Raw genomic sequence first — 20,251 nt, forward strand, 5'->3', positions numbered from 1 at the left:
GTCTAGGGTTCGAGTCCCCCCTTCCCATACTTCACCTTGTAATGGACTTGAATTTACTCAAAAAAAAAAAAAAAAAAAAACACAGGGGTGATGAAGGCAAATTATCTGACAAGAGGGGGTAAATTGTAATATGGCTAAAGGTTGAGGGAGGTGATGGCAATTTGCCCTAATACAAAAGAAATCAATTTACAATCAGCAAAAAATAAGAACAAAATGGAGAATACGGGGGTATTGTGGTAATTCGGTGCCGGAAAGTGCTGTATCTATCGATTTCAGTTAGAGTGAGAACTAACTACATTCTGTTGCTATAAATTGAAACCGCCAGTACTCCCAGTCAAAAAAGTGTGGAGAAGGCAGCACTTACAGTTAAACACGCACACACACACACACACACACACACACACACACACACACACACACACACACACACACACACATTATGTGTGATTTTGTCGATATGTCATCGTCTTCATCTTCGTCGTCGTCGGAGCCGGCGCCGTTCGGGCCGGCGGATGTGGATAAGCCTTGGGTGGGATTTGGCACCGGATGTAATGGCCTACGCTCTGTCTATCTCCGTCAACCTGGTGGCTACTCCGCCGAGGTATATATATATATATATTTCCAATTTCAGTTCAAGTTTCTCCGTTTTGCTACTGTATTCTGGTTTAATTTTGTTTTCTCTGGTTTAATTTTGTTTTCTATAAGTACGTAATTATGAATTTTTTGATTCGACAGTAGTGTATATTCTTATGGATTGTTTGAATGATTCGTAAACTGGAAACAATAAATTGGATTAGAACATAGAATTAGAGAAGATCTCGGAAGAGAGAGAGCAAGGGAGAAAGAGGTTTTTCTAAATTTCTAATTTTCCTTTCAATTATCTAAAACGGTGTCGTTTATTCAATTTGTAGATTTATGTTTATGGAGGTCAAGTAATGTCATGGAAGAAAGGGGCAGAAGAGTTGCTTTATCTCAGTAGAAAGGTACTACTTCAATTTCGATTCTGATTTACCAATATTTTACTTTCCTAATTGCTTCAACCGTCGATTGCTAATTGTTTAATCAGGCCGTTTTCGAACATCCATTTCCGATTCGTGGAGGCATCCCAATTTGCTTTCCTAGGGTATTTATGTTCTTTTCCTTTAAACTCCATTTCCGATTTTAGTTGTAATAAAATGTTTCTTCTAAAGCGATTTGCATGATCAGTTTTTCAATGATAAAAACATGGAGCATCATGGATTTGCTAGAGTCAGATTATGGAGTATCGACGCTTCCCCAAATGCCGCTACCTCCCCCGATCGGGCTTCTACTGACTTAATTCTCATGCCAAGTAAAACCGACAGGCCTAATAAGTAGGGTATTTAATTAATTACTGCTTCGTAATTCTTGGTTCGTATGATTGTGGTATTAAATTGCAATGTATCGTTCGTTTTGTTGCAGATTTGATTACCGTATACGGATTATCCTGGAAAGTAACGGAGATCTAACGATGATATCTCGTATACAAAATCGCAAGGGTAGTGGGAAGCTTCTCACATTCCACTTTTCCTATCACACCTACTTCTCCGTCTCCGATATCAGGTGTATACTAATTGATGCTCTTGTAATTTACTTTTATTTTAAATTGCAACAATTTAACTTAATAATCTCTTCCCGATGTTCAGTGAAGTTCGGATTGAAGGACTGGAGAATGTCGATTATCTGGACTATCTGCAGAACAAAAACCGATTTACTGAAAAAGCCGAAGCAATCACTTTCGACTCTGAAGTGAGTATAGTATAGTATAGTATATATATGTATGTATAAATTCTCTGCTGATTTTGTATAGCTATAACTTGTTGACCTCGCGTTTTCACTTTTAGGTGGACAAGGTATATCTCAGCACACCGCATATGATCTCCGTTATAGACCGTCAATTAAACCGAACTTTTACCATTCATAAAGATGGTGCTCTTCCCGACATTGGTAAGGTTTGTATATACATACTTAAAACAAGATTATTTAATAAAACGTGTGTTTATCTATTTGTTTATTGGTAGTTGTGTGGAATCCGTGGCGTACGAAGGCGAAGGAAATGTTTGATTTGGGAAATAAAGAGTATAGAAATTTTGTGTGCGTTGAGGCGGCTGCTGTGGAGAATGCAATCACGTTGGATCCCGGTGAGGTGTGGACCGGGACACAGCGTCTTTCTGTTCACCACTGGACCGATTCCAATGTACTTCCAGATCCCGGGAATATTCTTTAGAAAGTATAAGAATCTGATTTGTTACTTACTATACATATACTTAGTGATTGAAAATATTATTCAATCTTGCATTGAAGCTTCTGATTGAACATATATACAAATGTTGATTTTTGCTCTTTGGTTAAGAAATGCTTTGCTAGTTTCTGATTCTTTACTGTTTTTATTTATTTATCCACCTATTATAAGTAATACACAATAATATTGATATTAGGCTATTATCTATTGGACAAATACAAAAAAATTAGATTAATTTTCAGAAATTATAATTGATTGACATGATTTCATACATATATCAAATTCAAGATAAGCTATATTTCCCTCTTTTTTATTTCTAAATAGAAATGATAAATTTGAAGGCCATCACAGTTAACTAAAACAAATAAGAACAAAACAGAGAAGACGGGGGTATTGTGGTAATTTCGGTTCTGGAAAATGCTGTACATGCCTGTATCTATCGATTCTGTTACTATAAATTGACATAAGTTACAATTTGTTACAATTTGCTGAATCATTTTCTGAACCTTGGTTTTTTACTAAATAAAATAAATACAACTAAAAAAGTTATGCCACTGTTACCGAAAAAAGAGGTCCGAAAATATTATAGAATAAATAAATTTACAATTAAATAAAAAAAAATACTAATAAGAACAAATCAGAGAATACGGGGGTATTGTGGTAATTTCGCTCCCAAAAAGTGGTGTGTGTAATGCCTGTAGGCTGTATGTATCGATTTCAGTTAGAGAGCGGAAACTAGATTCTGTTAGTATAAATTGACACAGCTGTGAAGAAGGCGGAAAAAACACCATTTTCAATTTTCTGATCTGCAGCGGTTACATAATCACCCGAGTGCTTCTGCAGCAGTTCAATTAAACACACACACACACGCACGCGCTGTGTGAAATTCTTCGCTGGTAGTAGACATGTCATCATCATCTTCATCGGCGGCGGCGGCGCCGCCTGTGGAGAAGCCTTCTGCGGTATTTTCCATCGGAATCAACGGCCTAACTTCAGTCGTTCTCAGTCAACCTGGTGGCTACTCCGCCGAGGTATATATTATATTTTCAGTCTAGCTCAGTCGTTCAAGTTTCTCCGGTCGATCCAGCCCATCTTCAATCACTGGGCTTTAATTCCCCAATTTTCCAATTTTCTGGCCCAATTCCACATACAAACCTTCAACCTTAATCTAAAACGACGTCGTTGAGAACAGATCCAACGTCTAATTTCCTTTTTTTTCAATTCCAAAGCTGCTAACTAAAACAGAATCCCCAATCCAATTCCGGCGCCGGTGATACTTGCATTGATTCGATTCATTTGTAGGTTCTTCTGTATGGAGGTCAAGTAATATCATGGAAGAATAAGCGTGGAGACGAGTTGCTTTTCATCAGTAAAAAGGTACTTCAATTTCCCTCCGACGAGTTGGTTTAACTTCAATTATATGTAATTTTCCATATAATTTTTTTTTTCAGGCTGTTTTCGAACCTTATAATCCGATTCGTGGAGGCATCCCAATTTGCTTTCCAACGGTATTTTTTTTAATTTCCTTTTTCGCCCCCCTGCAATTGCATGCGTTTTGAGTAATCAGAAGAAAATGTTGTTATAAATCATCATCGATCAGTTTATCAACAATGGAGGCACGGAGCAACATGGATTTGCTAGGCTCAGATACTGGGAAGTCGACACCTCCATTGATTTAACTACCTCCTCTGATAAGGCATCTATTGATTTGATTCTGAGGCCAACTAATGATGACTTGTTAAAATGCCCTAATCAGTGAAGATTTCTTCTCTTTTTCTTCTTTTTTTCTTACTTAATTTAATTTAATTACTGCATAATTCTGGTTTAATTTTGTTGCAGATTTGAGTTCCGTTTACGGGTTATCCTGGAACCAAACGGAGATCTAAAGATGAATTCTCACATAAGTAATCTCAATTCTGATGGCAAGCCTTTCACATTCCTATTTTCCTATCACACCTACTTCTATGTTTCCGAGATCAGGTATATATTAATTAGATAATTGCAACGAAGAACTTTATAATCTCGATCTTCTACGTATGAATGCATATCTTCCCTTGTTCAGGGAAGTTGGGGTTGAAGGATTGGAGAAAGTGGATTATCTAGACTATCTGCAGAACAAAAAGCGATGTACTGAACAAGCCGAAGCAATCACTTTCGACTCTGAAGTGAGTATATATGTATATGTATAAAGAGATCAATTAATGCTGATTTTTACTGGTTTAATTTACTAATTATGTTTGTGTAAATTACCTCATTTTCCGTTTTAGGTGGACAGGGTATATCTGAACACTCCTGATATAATCTCAATTACGGACCGTGAGCTTAAAAGAACTTTTACCATTCGTAAAAGTTCTAGTCTTCCTGACATTGGTAATTAAGGTTTTTTTTTTTTTATGTATGTACTATATAGTATTTTCATATGCAGCAACGAATTAATTTAATAAAACGTGCGTTTTATATATTATTAGTTGTGTGGAATCCATGGGAAGAGAAGGCAAGGGAAATGACTGATTTGGACACTATCGAATATCGGGAGATGGTGTGTGTTGAGGCAGCTGCTGTGGGGAGTGAAATTACTTTGAAGGCCGGGGATGAATGGACCGGGACCCACCATCTTTCCGTTTGCCCGTGGACTTTAATTTAGGGAAGGGCTGCTAAATTTGCTGAATCGCCCGTGTAGTAACTCATCGTAGATACATGTAGTATTCTGCTCACCGGTTTATTCTCTATGATACGAGTAATTAGCACATGTGAAATGTGTGTTCGATGTGTTGTACGTGTATCTATGGTGAGTTACTACACGATATAATTCATCCGGTCGTCAACTCGTCAATTGTAAAATGACTTTTTTTTTTTGGTAAATGTATAATAATTAGGCCTTTTTTTCAGCTATCAATATAGTTACATGATTGAAAAACTTGTTACAAATTAAATTGGAAAATTTGTATCAAAATCGACGGACGCCATTTGTTTATGCAACTATAATACATAACACACGGAAAAAATGATTTTATAAAATACCCAAAAAAAAAAAAAGAACCCGCAAATTTTGAAATTATTTTCAAAAAAATATTATCGATCTAAAATTAGAATTGCACATGTAGTAATATTCCAATTTCAATGATGATAAAAAAAAAAAATCAAAATTGGAATGAAAATTCCAATTAGAATAGAAGGGTATTCTGGTAATTTTGGCGCCGGAAAGTGGTGTATGCCTGTATCTATTGATTTCAGTTAGAGAGCGGGAAACTAGATTCTGTGACCATAAATTGAAACAAACAGTGCTGCTCCCTCCTCCCCCAACAGGAGTAAGAAGTGGGAATAAAGAATAAAATAAAATAATAAAATAGAGAACACGGGGGTATTATAGTAATTTCTCCACCTGCAAGTGGGTGTATGTATCGGATTTCAGTTAGAGAGAGAAAACTAGATTCTGTTGGTATAAGCTGGAACCGCCACTCACTTAACACCATTTTCAATTTTCCTCTTCAGCATTTACATACATATTATCATCAGAGTTCTTCTTCAATTCTGTACGTGATTTAGCAACAGCTGGTACAGTACTGGAAATGGCATCGTCGTCGTCATCTTCGTCGGCGCCGGAGCCGGAGCATGAGCATGAGCTGGCGCCACGTGTGGATTGGGCTTCGAGGGTATTTGTTCACATACACGGAGTCATGCGTTCGATCATTCTCCGTCAACCTTGTGGCTACTCCGCCGAGGTACGTACGTATTTTCAGTCGCCGTCAAGTAGTAGATCTTTTCCCTTCCGTTAATCAGATTTAACGGCGTTCTGTAGGTTCTGTTATATGGAGGCCAAGTAGTATCGTGGGTTAATGAACGCGGAGATCAGTTGCTTTTTCTCAGTGAGAAGGTCTGTACGTACCTGCATGCATTTTATTTATTTTTAATCTGCATGAAACTTTACAAAATCACTTAATCATTAAATTATTTATATATTTATGGCCAATTTGCTTCTGTGGAATCTAGCAATCTTGTGGAAATAATGCATGTTATCGTACGTGTTTCGTGTCGAAAATACAGAGTACTCGTGCATTATGAGTTTTTCTTGTATGCATTTTTAGTTTTATAATTACGAAATTATGTCTCGTACGTTGATCTTCGATTACAGGTTTAACAATAATTCAATCGAAAACTAATTTTTCAGGAATTCGAAGCTAATAAACCGATTTGTGGAGGCATCCCGATTTGCTTCCCGAAGGTAAGGTTAATTAATTTCCTTCCAACTCAATATATTTATTTTATTAGAATTAAAGAAATTCATGCATGGTCAGTTTTCCAACGATGGAAACATAGAGCAACATGGATTTGCCTGTACCCGATTCTGGACTATCGACGCTTCCATAGATTCAGTCAACGAATTCGATAAGGCATCTGTCGATTTGATTCTTACTCCAACCGAAGACGACTTGCTAGTATGGCCTCACAGGTACACATTTTTTTTTTTTTTTTTACTACAGATCGTATATATATAAAATATAACTTCCCGTTTTAATTTGTTGCAGATTCGAGTTCCGTTTAGAGGTTAAATTGGAAGCCAACGGCGAACTAAAGATGAAATCTCGTATAAGAAATGTCAACGACAATGGGATGCCCTTCAAATTCCCATTTTCCTATCACAACTACTTCTCCGTCTCCGATGTCAGGTATATACATACGTATACACGTACATTTTCTTGATTTTATTATTTCAACGTAACATTATATATCTTAATGTATATGTATCTTCGGTTATTCAGTGACGTTCGGATTGAAGGATTGGAGGTACTTGACTACGTGGACTATATGAAGAACAACGAGCGATGTAATCAAGGCTCTGATGTAGTCATTTTCGAATCTCAAGTGAGTATATACATATATATATATATATATATATATATAGCGACATATAAATATAAGTTTAATTTTATTATGTTTGTATAATTAATTAAATTTCCGGTTATAAATAATATATAGGTGAACAGGGCATATTTCAACACTATTGGTATGATTGCTGTTATGGACCATTTAGCACTGCGAACTTATACCATCCGTAAAAGTCGAGGCCTTCCCGATATTGGTACGTAATTAGCTAATATAAAACGTGTCGTGTCGTGTACGTATTGTATGTATGTATGTATGTATATATATATATATATTATATATATATTATTTAATTGAAATTGTTGTTTTTTGTAGTTGTGTGGAATCCATGGGAGAAGGAACTGAGTCAATGGGACTGGAAAATGGAAGATTTGGCAAAGGGAAATTACAGAAAGTTTGTGTGTGTCGAAGCAGCTAACGTCGAGAACGAAATTACGTTAAAGCCCTTCGAGGAGTGGATCGGGATTCAGCATCTTTCTGCTCATCCTGGGAGTTATGATGATCATCTCCCAAACCCTGGGAGTATTCTTTAGGGGCAATCCTGGAAATTATCTTTTTTTTTTTTTTTTTTCTTTTCCCTTTTTGATTAGCATTCTTGAATTGATGAATAAGACCTAATGCAGCTTTCTATTGCACATTGAAATCATGTTGATGAATGTGTGATATTTTACTCTTTTGTTACTGGATTTTGAATGTGTTTTGTGGTGGGACATTTCTTGATTTTAGCACTTTTACTAAATCTCTGCTTTTACTAAGATTAATTTTAGTTCCAACTTTTAATCGAGCATTAGGGGTGGAAATTTGACCGATCGAAACTACCACTTTAGAAATTCCAACTCTTTTTCGGAAGTGAAAACAAAAAATCCAACTCGGATTCCGCTAAAGAATATTTGGAATCGGAATTAATTTTCAATTTCGAGACGCACATGTAGAGAGAGGAATTAGGTAGAGAGAAGAATTGCGCGAAAAAAAAGAAAAAAAAAAAACTTAGGGTTTTCTTTTTTAAATTTTCAATTTTTATATTGGGGCAATTATGTCCGAAAAATCTCATTGCCTTGATTGCTAATAAACTTGTAAGTATTGGAATTTAGCCTATCACAATTTTGGGAAAATTAGAAAATTGTATACTAAATAAAAGAAATAAAAATAAATAAATTTACAATAAACTAAAATAAATAAGAACAAAATAGAGAAGACGGGGGTATTGTGGTAATTTCGGCGCCGGAAAATGCTGTACATGCCGTCACTATAAATTGACACAGCTATGAAGAAGGCGGAAAACACCACCATTTTCAATTTTCTGATCTGCAGAAGTTACGCAATAATCCGAGTGCTTCTGCAGCCGTTCAATTGAACGCGCACACACACACACACTGTGTGTGTGAATTTTGTTTTCACTGGTAGTCGATATGGCGGCGCCTTCAGCGGAATATAACATCCGATTCCTTAAAGGCGGCACTTACTACCATCTCCGTCAACCAGCTGGTGGCTACTCCCCCAAGGTATATATTTTGTTCAATTTTTTTTTTTTTTACAATTACGCAATTATGGAACTGATGCGCTTATGTTTTCACTGTTTTGATCCTCAATTGATGAATAATAACTGTGTGTTCTTTGTTACGGAGGTCAAGTACTATCATGGAAGAATCAACGTGGAGAAGAGTTGCTCTTTATCAGCGAGAAGGTACTTTCTAGATCTCTGACTTAATTACCCCTGCTTTTCTGTTTAATTATGTTCTTAATTTGTGCGTCTTTTCTCTAATCACCTAATTAGAATCTGTGAATCTGTGACGACTGTTAATTAAGTTGGTGAATATAATGGTGTTTTTGAACTGTTCTGTAGTTTGAATAATGAAGTTTTAATTTTCAGGCCATGACCAATTTGCTTCCCAAAGGTTATTTTGCTTCTTTATTCCTTTCGAATTTCGACTCCGTATTTGCCCAACTGCGTTTATTTGGACTCGTGTGTTGATTAAATTAGAAGAAATTAAAATGGTGTTTTACGACTATGGATTCGCTAGAACCGGAATGTGGAATGCCGATAATTTGATGGATGTTACAGATTTCCCCTATCCCACCCCTGATAATGCCTGACGCCTTCCCCAACTGGACTAAGCATAGGTACTTGACAATTAATCTTTAATTAATTTAATTTTCTAATGGTGCTATACTGCTATATATACATAACGATATATTTCGTGTTTTAATTAATGTTGCAGATTTGAGCTCCGTTTACGTGTTATCCTGGGACCCACCGGAGATCTGACTATGAAATCTCGTGTAAAAGACATCCACACTAATGGGAAGCCTTTCCTATCACACCTACTTCTCCCGTCTCAAATATCAGGTCATATATACTAACGAGATTATATTACTGCTTTCTTTCTTTATATAATTGCAATAGTGAACTTAATTAATCCATTTTCCGGTGCAACTCGGATTGATGGATTGGAGAGGATGGAGTATCTGAACTATTGTCGGGGCCACACGCGCGTTACTGAAGGGCCTAATCCAATCACTTTCGAAAAGGAAGTAGAAGTGTATAACTATATATACGTACATAAAGACATAAATTCTGCTGATTGATTTTTTATTAATTATTTTTGTGTAATTGATTAGCTATAATCTGTTGATGACCTCACTTTTTTAATCTCCGTTTTAGGTTGACAGGGCGTATCTGAACACTCCGAATGAGATCTCTGTTACGGATATTGAGCTTCGAAGAACTTTTACCATTCATAAAGATGCTGGTCTTCCTGACATTGCTAAGGCTTATACATATATGCATATGCAACGAAGTATTTAATTAAACGTGTGTTATAATTTATTTATATTTTGCATATTTGTAGTTGTGGTATAATCCATGGAAGGAGTCAAGGAGGCAAGGGATATTGTTAATTTAGGAGACGAAGAGTATAGAAAAATGGTTTGTGTTGAAGCAGCCGCTGTGGGGAGTGAAGTTACGTTGAATCCCGGTGAAGAGTGGACAGCGACACAGCGTCTTTCCGTCAAGGATTTAGTTTGATTATTTGATGAATCATCTTATATCAAATATTAACTGCTGTTCTCTCTGATTCAGTTTCTAAACTCTGTTTCTACCTATTTCATACATGTAATTACTAAATACTTGTGATTGATGTTCTTTAATCTTGCATTGAAGAATAAGACCTAATATACATTATTGTTAATTGACTATTCATTACTAATAATTTGTTACAATTTGCTGAATCATTTTCTGAACATTGGTTTTTTACTGAATAAAATAAATACAACAAAAAAAGTTGGAGGTAAAATAAAATTATGCCACTGTTACCAAAAACAGGTCCGAAAATATTATAGAATAAATAAATTTACAATTAACTAAAGAAATAATAATAAGAAGAAAAAATCAGAGAATACGGGGGTATTGTGGTAATTTCGCTACCGAAAAGTGGTGTATGTAATGCCTGTAGGCTGTATCTATCGATTTCAGTTAGAGAGCGGAAACTAGATTCTGTTACTATAAATTGACACAGCTGTGAAGAAGGCGGAAAACACCATTTTCAATTTTCTGATCTGCAGCAGTTACATAATCTCCCCAGAGCTTCTGCTGCAGTTCAATTAAACACACACACACACACACACACACACACACACGCACACATACACACGCACACGCACACACTCTGTGTGATTTTGCAATTGGCAGTGGAAATGTCAGTGCCACCAGTACTGCGGTGGCCTTATAGGTATTACAACTTACGATACCCCGGCGGCGGCCCTTCCATCCTTCTCCGTCATCCTCGTGGCTACACCGCCGAGGTATATATATATGTTTTCAGTTTTACCGTTTTGCTCTGGCGTAATTAATTAATTAAAGCAGTATATTTTGGGGTTTTTTTAAAAAATAATTACGGAAATGGCGCGCGCTTAGGTTTTCACTGTTCTGATCGTGATTTTGATGAATAAAATGTTTTCGATCCATTTGTAGATTCTGTTTTATGGAGCTCAGGTAATTTCATGGAAGAATCAACACGGAGAAGAGTTGCTTTTTCTCAGTACAGAGGTACTTTAATTTTCTCTGATCTTCTATATTCCGTAATCGCCTAACACGAACAATCTGGTTTTATATTTTTAAATTTGTTTACGACTCCGATAAATATATTTAAGTTACGGAATTTATGGTTTTTTTTAATTATTCTATAGTTTGATGTTAAAGTGTGGCTGAATTTATTTCATTGTTGAATAATCGAAGTAGTTAAATTCGTTAGCAAGAAGTTGTTGTATCGATTCGAAAATACGGTATTTAAAGTCAATTATCTTGAATTGCTAGCAATAAATCGATTTGGTATACTGTCGTAACAGATAACACATTTTAATTTTCAGGCCATTTACGAACGTCCACATCCAATTCGTGGAGGCATCCCAATTTGCTTCCCAAAGGTTTGCTTCTTTCATTCGTTTCGACTCCATTTGGCTAATTGCGTTTATTCGGTCTCGTATTGATTTATTAGAAGTAAAATAAATTGTTGTATAATATAATTAATCATGACCAGTTTTCCAACAATGCAAACATTGAGGATAATGGATTTGCTAGAACCAGATTCTGGAGAACCGAGGGTTTGACGTATGATTACGATCCAAATTTTCCCCCTCCGAGCCGCGATAATGCATTTGTTGATTTCATTCTCGATGATATGCCTGACGACTTCCCAGACTGGCCTAACCATAGGTACTTGACAATTTTTAACTATATATCAAATTCGCACTAATATTTTTCGTGTTTTAAAAATTACAGCTTCGAGCTCCGTTTACGTGTTATCCTGGGTCCCACCGGAGATCTGACTATGATATCTCGTGTAAAAAACATCAACGCTAATGGGGAGCCTTTCTCATTCAAATTTGCCTACCAAACCTACTTCTCCGTCTCAAATATCAGGTTATTAATACTAATAAGATTTTATTACTGATTTTCTTTTTTTTTTTCTTTTATTATTATAATTGCAACACTGAACTTAATTACGAATCCCTTTGCCAGAGCAACTCAGATTGAAGGATTGGAGACGATGAAGTATCGGGACTACTTGCAGGACGGCGGGCGATTTACTGAAGGAGCTAATCCAATCAGTTTCCAAAATGAAGTAGAAATATATATACATACATAAAGAGATAAAAATCTGCTGATATTTAATTAATTAGCTATATAATCTGTTGATGAACTCACTTTTTAATCTCCATTTTAGGTGGACAGGGCGTATCTCGACACTCGTGATGATATCTCTGTTGCGGATCTTGACCGTCTAAGAACTTTTACCATTCATAAAAATGCTAGTCTTACTGACATCGGTAAGGTCTTTATATATATATATACTTCACAGTGTCGTATTTATACGCAACGAAGTATTTATTTTTGTAGGTGTGTGGAATCCATGGGAAGATGGGGCAATCCATGCGGCTGATTTAGGAGATGAAGAGTACAGGCAGATGGTTGTTGTTGGAGCAGCTGCTGTCCGGAAGGAAATTACGTTGATGCCCTCTCGGGAGTGGACCGGGACCCAGCGTCTTTCTGTCGTGGAACTCGATTAAATTTTGATGATCTTATCAAATATTAGCTGCAGCATCATACATACATGTAATATCCATATGCACTACTTCTGATATTGACAATATTCTTGCATTCAAGTGTAAATCATAATATCTAGTAGCTTTTCTATTGAACAATCAAGTGTTGATGAACTGATCAAAAAAAAAAAAAAAAAATCAAGTGTTGATGAAAATAGTTTCTCATTTCTCAATGTTTTTTTTAATTATTACTTTTTAATAATTTGGTGCATTTGTGATTTTAGTGGGATATGTTGAGTTTTACCTAGGGTTAATATTAAGATTAATCATATGAAATATGTGTGGATCTTGATTTAACTTTGTTGATAGTTCAATAGTTTATTTTTAATTAAACTATATTTCATTATTAATTGAGTTGATTACTGTTTCCACTGTTTAAATGTTTCAAATTGTATTTTATAAAATTGTTTTTGAATAAATAAGTTCATATAATAATAATAAGCCCTTAAAAAAAAAGGGTCGAGTCGGGTCTCAATTGTAGATAGTCAAATATTATTTTTTATAAAAAAAAATTAAAAAATTGAATTTACAAAATCATATATAAATAAAGATTTAATATTTGGACAAAACCAAACCCTCATCTTAACTCCGGTGCACCGCAACGCTGATTGGTAAGCCCTAGTCATTCATTAACCCTCAAAAACCCTAAATCGGCCTCTGCCAATTCACATTCTTCGTCTCTCACCGCCACCACCACCACCACCTCCGCCGCAACTACCACCTCCGCCGCAACCTCTCGATGAAGAAGAGAGCACGAGAGCCTAAACCCATACTTCCCGCTCTCGCATCCGCCACGGGACCTGGTTTAATCAAACACTTGGCATCATGTAATACCACAGTCAGATCTCAATCCCTCCGCCTTCTCCAGTCCTGGCTCCTCTCGGAAACTCAGCAGCTCTCCGATTCCGACATCAAAAAGCTTTGGAAAGGTCTTTTCTACTGCCTCTGGCACGCTGACAAGAGCCCCAATCAGCTAGCCCTAATTAATCGGCTCACTTCTCTTTTTTTGTCTCTCCAACCCGCGCTTTCTTTGGAGTTTTTTCGTGGATTTATAGTTACCCTGCGGAGGGAATGGTCTGGGATTGACCGTTTGAGGTTAGATAAGTTCTACTTGCTGATACGCTGTTTTATGAAGTCGCTGTTTGAGCTAATGAGGTTGAAGAAATGGGATGTTGACGTTTTGGGGGAATATTTTGGGGTTTTGGAGAAGGATGCTTTCTTGGCAGAGGATAAACTGCAGGGGAATGGGGTGAACTATCATGTGGTGTCTGTTTTTCTCGATGAGTTGAAGGGGGTCGGTTTTCCCGTGAGGAAGGAGGTGCTCGACGTGATTTTCAAACCATTTTTTAATGTTATGATGAGGGGCACTGATAGGATTTTGTTGGGGAAGGTGAAGAGTTGCTTGTTCGACGAGTTAGTGAAGATGGGGAAGGAAATTTTGGCGAAGAAGAGTTCAGGAGTGGATTGTGATGAGAAGGATGGAGATGTGTTGTTAGGGGTGGTTGCGTTGAAGATGGGGTTAGCGGAGAAATTGTACCAGGTTGGTTCTTCGGAAGAATGTGTTCAAGGGAATAGAAAGGTTTTATTAGGGTTGCACGAGCAGTTTCTGAAGTTGGAAAAGGAAGTGGAAACATCTGGATTTGAAATAGCTATACCCGAATACAGTGATAGTGGTGACTATGACGAGGTGCCTCAGTTGATCCCCATTGATTTCGATGCTCTTAAGGCTAGTGTCGAAATTGGGGCAGAGGATAATGACGTAATCTTGAAGAAGAAGAAGAAGAATAAGAAGGCGAAAACAGAGGTGGATGGAGATGATAAGAAGAAGAGGAAGAAGAAGAAGTTAAAAGGTGACAATGTGCTCCCGGAAATTAACTCTGCGGCCGCAGAAAATGGTGATTTGGTCACGCTTAATGAAACTGAGAATTTAGGGTCCCAGAATGATTCCGAGAGTAATCCAAGTGTTGACCTTGAAAGCGACGGAGCTGCAGTGAATTTGGATGAAAATGTGATATTGAATCTTCAAAAGCAATTTGAGAAAGTTGCTGCTGAAATGGGTTCAGATTGTGATCAAGATTCCGACACTCCTATAATTTCTGTGAAACGTAGTAAGAGAAAGAGATCAAAAATTGCAGAAGGGGAGAAACGTGGGACAATTATAGATGGTGGAGTTGACGGTGCTGCAAGTGTGGAGAAAAGTGGGAAGAAGGTTAGGTTTTCGATGAAGAATAACTTGGTTTGGAAACCACAGACTCCTTTGCCGCCTGAAAGTTTGAGATTGCCACCATCTGTTACCCCGAGAGGTAGTGCGTTGAAGAAGGGAGTACTTCCAGGGCCTATTGTGGAGATGCCATCTCTCCGGAAAAAGGCGAAGCTGAAGAAGAAAGGTCAGAAAAGAGTGCAGACTGCCACACCCATGACCAAACGAAGGAAAAACATGCAAACACGATCTGCGTGATTGTGTTTTCAGGTTGGAGGATTTTATACTCATCTGCGTTAGTTGTTTGTTTGTTTCTTTTATGTTTTTCGTTTTAGACGGTTTGAGTATTCGCATGCATTCAATGGTTTTGTTAGAGGAGTAATCGTCAAAGTTGTACTCTTAAAATTCTTAGTAACGTGTATTTTGTTCTTCTTTTGCTTTACTTTGGTAATGTATTGGTGTTATGCACTAACGTACATTGATCTTATAAGAACTTGAGAGCTTGCCTTACAGCAGTTTTTCGGTAATTCATTTTGTTGGTTCTTTTGTTATGTTGCTAATCTTAGATTTAGTTTGATGATTCTCGTTTTCTTGATTTGCGCTTGCTGAGATCACATGTTTACTCAAATTATTGGAAGCATAATTTGCTCTTTTTACTTGTTTATATTGACTTGTATATATGTATTATCTGAAGCAGTTGCACATTGGTTTATACTCTTGAAAAACGTCGTACAGCATAAGTTTTGCTCGTCTCGCTTAGCGTAACGTATAGTGTTTAGCATTCTTGATATTAGGGCCGTTTGTCTGGGGTTTCGTTATGGCATACCATTGCTTGTTGAATCCAGGCATGAAATATCAGATGCAAATTGCTTCGACGAGATTTGAATTCAATCTCGTCTTATCACACTTTTCAGCTTACCTTCATACAGTGTGCTGTTGAACTATTTAAAACAAAGTTTTCTTTTGTTTTTCTTTTTAAGTTTGTTAATTTATGAATTCCTTGCTTATTAAAAGACTAACAACTTTGAATATTCTGTGGAATATAAATGTATGTATACATGTATGTATTGGAGCATATACAATAGTACAAACTTCTTTTGTCAGGCCAAACGGGGTAACATTGTAATTACACATTTTAGTGGTCAAGTGGGATTATGAGCTGATAAACTATCAACTATTTCGTGGGGGCCATTTATCATTGGTGGGCAAAACTCAATAATAATAATAAATTATCACATAAAATAATAATTTATTAGTGATTGGTCAAGAAAATAAAGGTTTCTCTTCTTTTGATTGGTCAATGATTTACGAAGTCTAATTCCCAACAGGCCCTTCTTCTCAGATCTTCCATTTCTGCAAGAACAATAACAGCTACAACTAATCACCAATTTCCATAACACAAAACAGTGTTCCAATATTACCCATACCCTAACTATCCAACTTTAAACAAATGCTAATTTCAATGAAAAAATAAACCACCAAATTCCTAAAAATTTAAAAAAAAATTGAAAAAAAGAAGAAAAGAAACCCCCTCTCAAATCCTCAAATCTTGAATCAATTTAAATCCCACTACTCAATTTTCCATTTTCCACCACCATCTCAATGCCAAAGCTTCATGCAAAATCCAGCTGGCACCGCCGAACATCTCTTGTCCGAAACAACGACGTCGGAGAAAGCATCCACAAGTTGTCCTGCAAGAGACTCCGAATCTTCAACAAACGTATCGATGAAAACCTTAACAACTCTCACCTCTCGACTATTCGCTCTCAAACCAAACCAAGTCAAGAATTTACGCCTAAAACTCGTCTCTATATGACCCTCACACTCCAACCGTCGAACCATCTTCACATAGTACTCGAAATCCTTATCTCCAATCCCACCATTACTAACGCCACACCCCTCCTCTTCTCCACTCCTCTTCTTCGACGAGCTCCCATCTCTACGCTCTTCTTCTTCTTCCTCGTCTTTACTATTTCCGCCGCACTTCGGTCTATTTTTGCTCTTCCCACAACCGTCCTTGCTTGGAGTGATGATGGGCGACACATAGGGAACGCATTCCAACCCCGTCGGAGAATCCTCGACCGTCCGATCGTTCGATGATTCTTTGATATCGGGATTCAAGAAATCATCACCGTTGGATATGGTCAAAATTGCAGTAGTGGTTTTATCAGCATCACTTAAAGGAAGATAATTATCCGCTCGATTTTCTTCCTCCTTTGTCTCGTCTTCGACCGAAGAAGGATTGGAGAGAGTGCTGCAGTTAGTTGCTGGACTTATATCTTCAAATCTCACAAGTTTCGAAGCCAGTGCAACGCAGTCTGCAGAACATACATATTAATATATGCAAGTTAACAGAGAAAGAGATTATATATATATATATATATATATATATATATATATATATAGATAGAGAGAGAGAGAGAGAGAGAGTGAGAGAGTGAGAGAGAGAGAGAGAGAGAGAGAGAGAGAGAGAGAGAGAGAGAGAGAGAGAGAGAGAGAGAGAGAGAGAGAGAGAGAGAGAGAGAGAGAGAGAGAGAGAGAGAGAGAGAGAGAGAGAGAGAACCAGAAGAAGGCATATCAGAAACTCGATTAGCGAGCATCAAATCGAGAGATTCAACAGCAGAAGCACAAAGCCTCTGGATTTCTGGGCCAGACGAGAGTCGGTTAACAATCCCACGAGCCTTCTTTACAGGTAAACCGGTTAGAGGGCCAAAATCTTGTTCGAGTTTTTTCACTGCTTCATCAATAATTCTGTATAGATTCTGGTAATGCTTAGTGCCCGTAAGAATCTTTTGAGCTAACGAGAGCCTATAGCACAATATGTCAACCCTCCTCGTATCCCTCGCAACTACTAGTTGCTTTCTCCAAAAGCTGCATTATTTCCTTACATCATTAACCATATATATATATATATATATATATATATATATATATATATATATATATATATATACCAAGAAAACCAGGTAAAGAAACAAGAATCAAGAATATTTTACCTGAGCAAATCATTCACTTTTCCACAAGAAACGCAACAGAAGCTTCCATCGAGACCTTTATCTTGCCTATCCTGTGAGATACCAGAATTTTCATGCCTTAAGGCACACTCAAGGTGGCAAGACATACCACACGAAACTCCATGAAACGGAGGGTCCGAATTGCAAATCAACCAAAGACTAGGGTCCTTATTGTCATCATAGTTTCGACAGATACAGCACGAGCACCTCTTGCAGAACAAATCCTGGACGTTCAGTTTCGCCTTGCAAGCCGAATTCTTGCAATAAACGGGATTATCCAAATCTACATCAGGAGCATCATCAACACACTCGGCGGCAATCGGGCGATTTGATTGGTCGGATTTTCTTTGCCTTTTGGGAGTCCTCTCACCGTTCTCCAGTGAGGGCTGCAATTCGGAAACGTCTTCGTTCGACTTCTTTTCGTTCACGATTTTAAGAAGATTCTCTATGATTTTCGACTTTGTTAGCCCGGTGTACTTCCTTTCTTTACCGAGCTCTGCACAGAGAAGCTGCAGTATCTCCGTGCGGGTCCACGCTTGTAGCATTTCAGCGGCACTGTCTGGCCATTTGCACACTTCGTAGACTAGTTCTCTCTTTTGCTCCATACTCAACTTACCGCACTTTGACGGATCAAAACCCGACGCTGGATTCAGAAAAAAAAAAATCAACAATCAAGACACGAATTGATCAAGGACAATGGATTTAGACACTTTGTAATATTATTCAGAAGTAATAAAAATTTGATCTTTGACTTGCACAATGCCACTCCCACGTTGAATTTTCTGCGAGAGTTGACAAACTAAACAATTAAACTTGGGTGTACCAACTTATTACATGTGGGAATTTCTTATGATGTTAGGTGACAATATATCTCTGCTGTATATTTGAGGAGGAGAGGAGAGAATAATAATAATAAAAAAAAAAAAAAAAAAGACAGCTGGAAATTCATTGGCATCTTCCATAATCGATCACAAATTTTCTTAATTAAAGCCATACAGAGTAGGTAACTCATAAACAAGGATACATTATCTGACAATAAAAAATGTAAACTATAAATAATAAAAAAAAGGGCAATAATGGAGTGTGTGTGTGTGAGCATGTATGTATAATGTATCTATATGTGGATTTCATCTACAAAGAGGAAAATCCAATAAAAATCAATTCACGAAACAGTAATTCGGCTGTGTAATCAGACTATCAAACAGATCAACCATAAATTCAAGCACCCATTATCAACAAATTATTTTTTCGAAAAAAAAATCATTTTTTTTTTTTTTGCATAAGAAGTATCGAAAATACTTGATTGAAAGAAACACGAAAATGGAGAGAGAAAGAGAGAGAGAATATTTAGTTTACCAGGCGCATCCATGGGTGGTTGGTGTATCGTAGATTGAAAAGAAGGGAAATAGTGGAGTCACATTACCACCAGAAAGCCCATTTCATTTGTTTCTGAAACTCGAAACACCAAAAAAAATAAAATATATGTCAACCCCACATACAAAAAACATAAAGAAAATAAAACTCATGTGCTTCTGTGATTGTATGAATACGTGCGATAATATATATACATATATGATATATATATACATACACATGTATTGATGATGTATAGTCGTCGTGGGAGAGAGAGAGAGAGAGAAGGAAAATACGATTACCAAGAAGAGGGAGATAAAAACCATGAGAAGGAGAGATGGGTCCTAAAGTGGGCTTTTCAGCACCCCGAGCACCATTTATTGTATATACATATATATCCTTTTCATGCGTCTGTATACAGAGAGAGAGAGAGAGAGAGAGAGAGAGAGAGAGAGTATCACAGAACTGTGTGTGTGTGTGTGTGTGTGTGAGAGAGAGAGATGGGGGTAAAAGAAAACCGGAATAAGCATATGTGGCTAAGCTAAGCAACGGGGAGAAAAAGCGGCTGAATGTATGTGTGTGCCCTTTTTCATAAATTACAATTTCTCAATATTATTATATTTATTTATATATTGACCGGTCAATGTGCTTTGTATATACATATAGATAATTCAATTTTATTTATTTATTTTTGCCACGCGCACATAGAGCAAAAAAAAGATTGTTCGAAATTATTTGATAGAGTCGAAAACTATGTTCCAATTTCCATGCTACAAGAATTTATTTGATTATTTTGAAAAACATCGCTCTTTTTACGTTCTTGTATCAAATACTTGTCGAGACGAGAGATTTTGCCTTTTTAGTACATGATTTAGATGATTAATTTTAATCACTACATTTCATTTTGTAAACAACTATTTTTTATTGGCTAACTAATAG

At 36.9% G+C, this 20,251-nt stretch overlaps 6 protein-coding genes and 1 long non-coding RNA gene across 10 annotated transcripts; 6 read left to right on the forward strand and 1 right to left on the reverse strand.

Moving 5' to 3' along the window:
* Positions 1 to 204: 204 nt before the first annotated feature.
* LOC105976588 (putative glucose-6-phosphate 1-epimerase) lies at positions 205 to 2,374 on the forward strand. Its single transcript, XM_088825677.1, has 8 exons — positions 205 to 601; positions 912 to 983; positions 1,067 to 1,123; positions 1,207 to 1,352; positions 1,441 to 1,581; positions 1,665 to 1,767; positions 1,863 to 1,965; positions 2,040 to 2,374. The coding sequence occupies exons 1-8, from the start codon at positions 440 to 442 to the stop codon at positions 2,243 to 2,245; spliced, it is 990 nt and encodes a 329-aa protein (XP_088681803.1). The 5' UTR covers positions 205 to 439; the 3' UTR covers positions 2,246 to 2,374.
* Positions 2,375 to 3,026: 652 nt separating this feature from the next.
* On the forward strand, positions 3,027 to 5,152 carry LOC105976590 (putative glucose-6-phosphate 1-epimerase). The gene is made up of 8 exons (XM_013001831.2): positions 3,027 to 3,291; positions 3,563 to 3,637; positions 3,712 to 3,768; positions 3,861 to 4,015; positions 4,100 to 4,240; positions 4,323 to 4,425; positions 4,528 to 4,630; positions 4,729 to 5,152. The coding sequence occupies exons 1-8, from the start codon at positions 3,166 to 3,168 to the stop codon at positions 4,902 to 4,904; spliced, it is 936 nt and encodes a 311-aa protein (XP_012857285.2). The 5' UTR covers positions 3,027 to 3,165; the 3' UTR covers positions 4,905 to 5,152.
* A 396-nt stretch (positions 5,153 to 5,548) lies between these two features.
* On the forward strand, positions 5,549 to 7,856 carry LOC105976587 (putative glucose-6-phosphate 1-epimerase). Its single transcript, XM_013001829.2, has 8 exons — positions 5,549 to 5,982; positions 6,060 to 6,134; positions 6,429 to 6,482; positions 6,556 to 6,710; positions 6,787 to 6,927; positions 7,021 to 7,123; positions 7,238 to 7,340; positions 7,460 to 7,856. Exons 1-8 carry the CDS (start codon positions 5,830 to 5,832, stop codon positions 7,675 to 7,677), a joined length of 1,002 nt encoding a protein of 333 aa, XP_012857283.2. The 5' UTR covers positions 5,549 to 5,829; the 3' UTR covers positions 7,678 to 7,856.
* A 473-nt stretch (positions 7,857 to 8,329) lies between these two features.
* On the forward strand, positions 8,330 to 10,353 carry LOC148766748 (uncharacterized). The gene is made up of 4 exons (XR_016034476.1): positions 8,330 to 8,646; positions 8,770 to 8,828; positions 9,166 to 9,265; positions 9,364 to 10,353. It is a non-coding gene; the product is annotated as an uncharacterized LOC148766748 (long non-coding RNA).
* A 313-nt stretch (positions 10,354 to 10,666) lies between these two features.
* On the forward strand, positions 10,667 to 12,910 carry LOC105976762 (putative glucose-6-phosphate 1-epimerase). The gene is made up of 8 exons (XM_013002027.2): positions 10,667 to 10,945; positions 11,115 to 11,189; positions 11,510 to 11,566; positions 11,680 to 11,855; positions 11,922 to 12,062; positions 12,162 to 12,264; positions 12,367 to 12,469; positions 12,540 to 12,910. The coding sequence occupies exons 1-8, from the start codon at positions 10,838 to 10,840 to the stop codon at positions 12,707 to 12,709; spliced, it is 933 nt and encodes a 310-aa protein (XP_012857481.2). The 5' UTR covers positions 10,667 to 10,837; the 3' UTR covers positions 12,710 to 12,910.
* Positions 12,911 to 13,312: 402 nt separating this feature from the next.
* On the forward strand, positions 13,313 to 15,480 carry LOC105976683 (ribosomal RNA processing-like protein). The gene has a single exon (XM_013001940.2). It carries the CDS (start codon positions 13,485 to 13,487, stop codon positions 15,201 to 15,203), a length of 1,719 nt encoding a protein of 572 aa, XP_012857394.2. The 5' UTR covers positions 13,313 to 13,484; the 3' UTR covers positions 15,204 to 15,480.
* Positions 15,481 to 16,317: 837 nt separating this feature from the next.
* On the reverse strand, positions 16,318 to 19,941 carry LOC105976646 (VIN3-like protein 2). Of its 4 annotated transcripts, none has more exons than XM_013001900.2 (5): positions 19,615 to 19,941; positions 19,316 to 19,408; positions 17,942 to 18,602; positions 17,509 to 17,816; positions 16,318 to 17,263 (listed from the first exon to the last, which is right to left on the reverse strand). In XM_013001900.2, exons 2-5 carry the CDS (start codon positions 19,326 to 19,328, stop codon positions 16,545 to 16,547), a joined length of 1,701 nt encoding a protein of 566 aa, XP_012857354.2. In that variant the 5' UTR covers positions 19,329 to 19,408; positions 19,615 to 19,941; the 3' UTR covers positions 16,318 to 16,544. The 4 variants fall into 4 exon arrangements, with proteins under 4 accessions (XP_012857354.2, XP_012857355.2, XP_088681287.1 ...); XM_013001901.2 differs by having other exon boundaries at positions 19,316 to 19,414; positions 19,615 to 19,842; XM_088825161.1 differs by having other exon boundaries at positions 19,551 to 19,795.
* Positions 19,942 to 20,251: the final 310 nt, after the last annotated feature.

The sequence above is a fragment of the Erythranthe guttata genome, chromosome 11, assembly GCF_056151865.1.
Source record: "Erythranthe guttata isolate IM_541 chromosome 11, IM_541, whole genome shotgun sequence".
Taxonomy (NCBI): domain Eukaryota; kingdom Viridiplantae; phylum Streptophyta; class Magnoliopsida; order Lamiales; family Phrymaceae; genus Erythranthe; species Erythranthe guttata.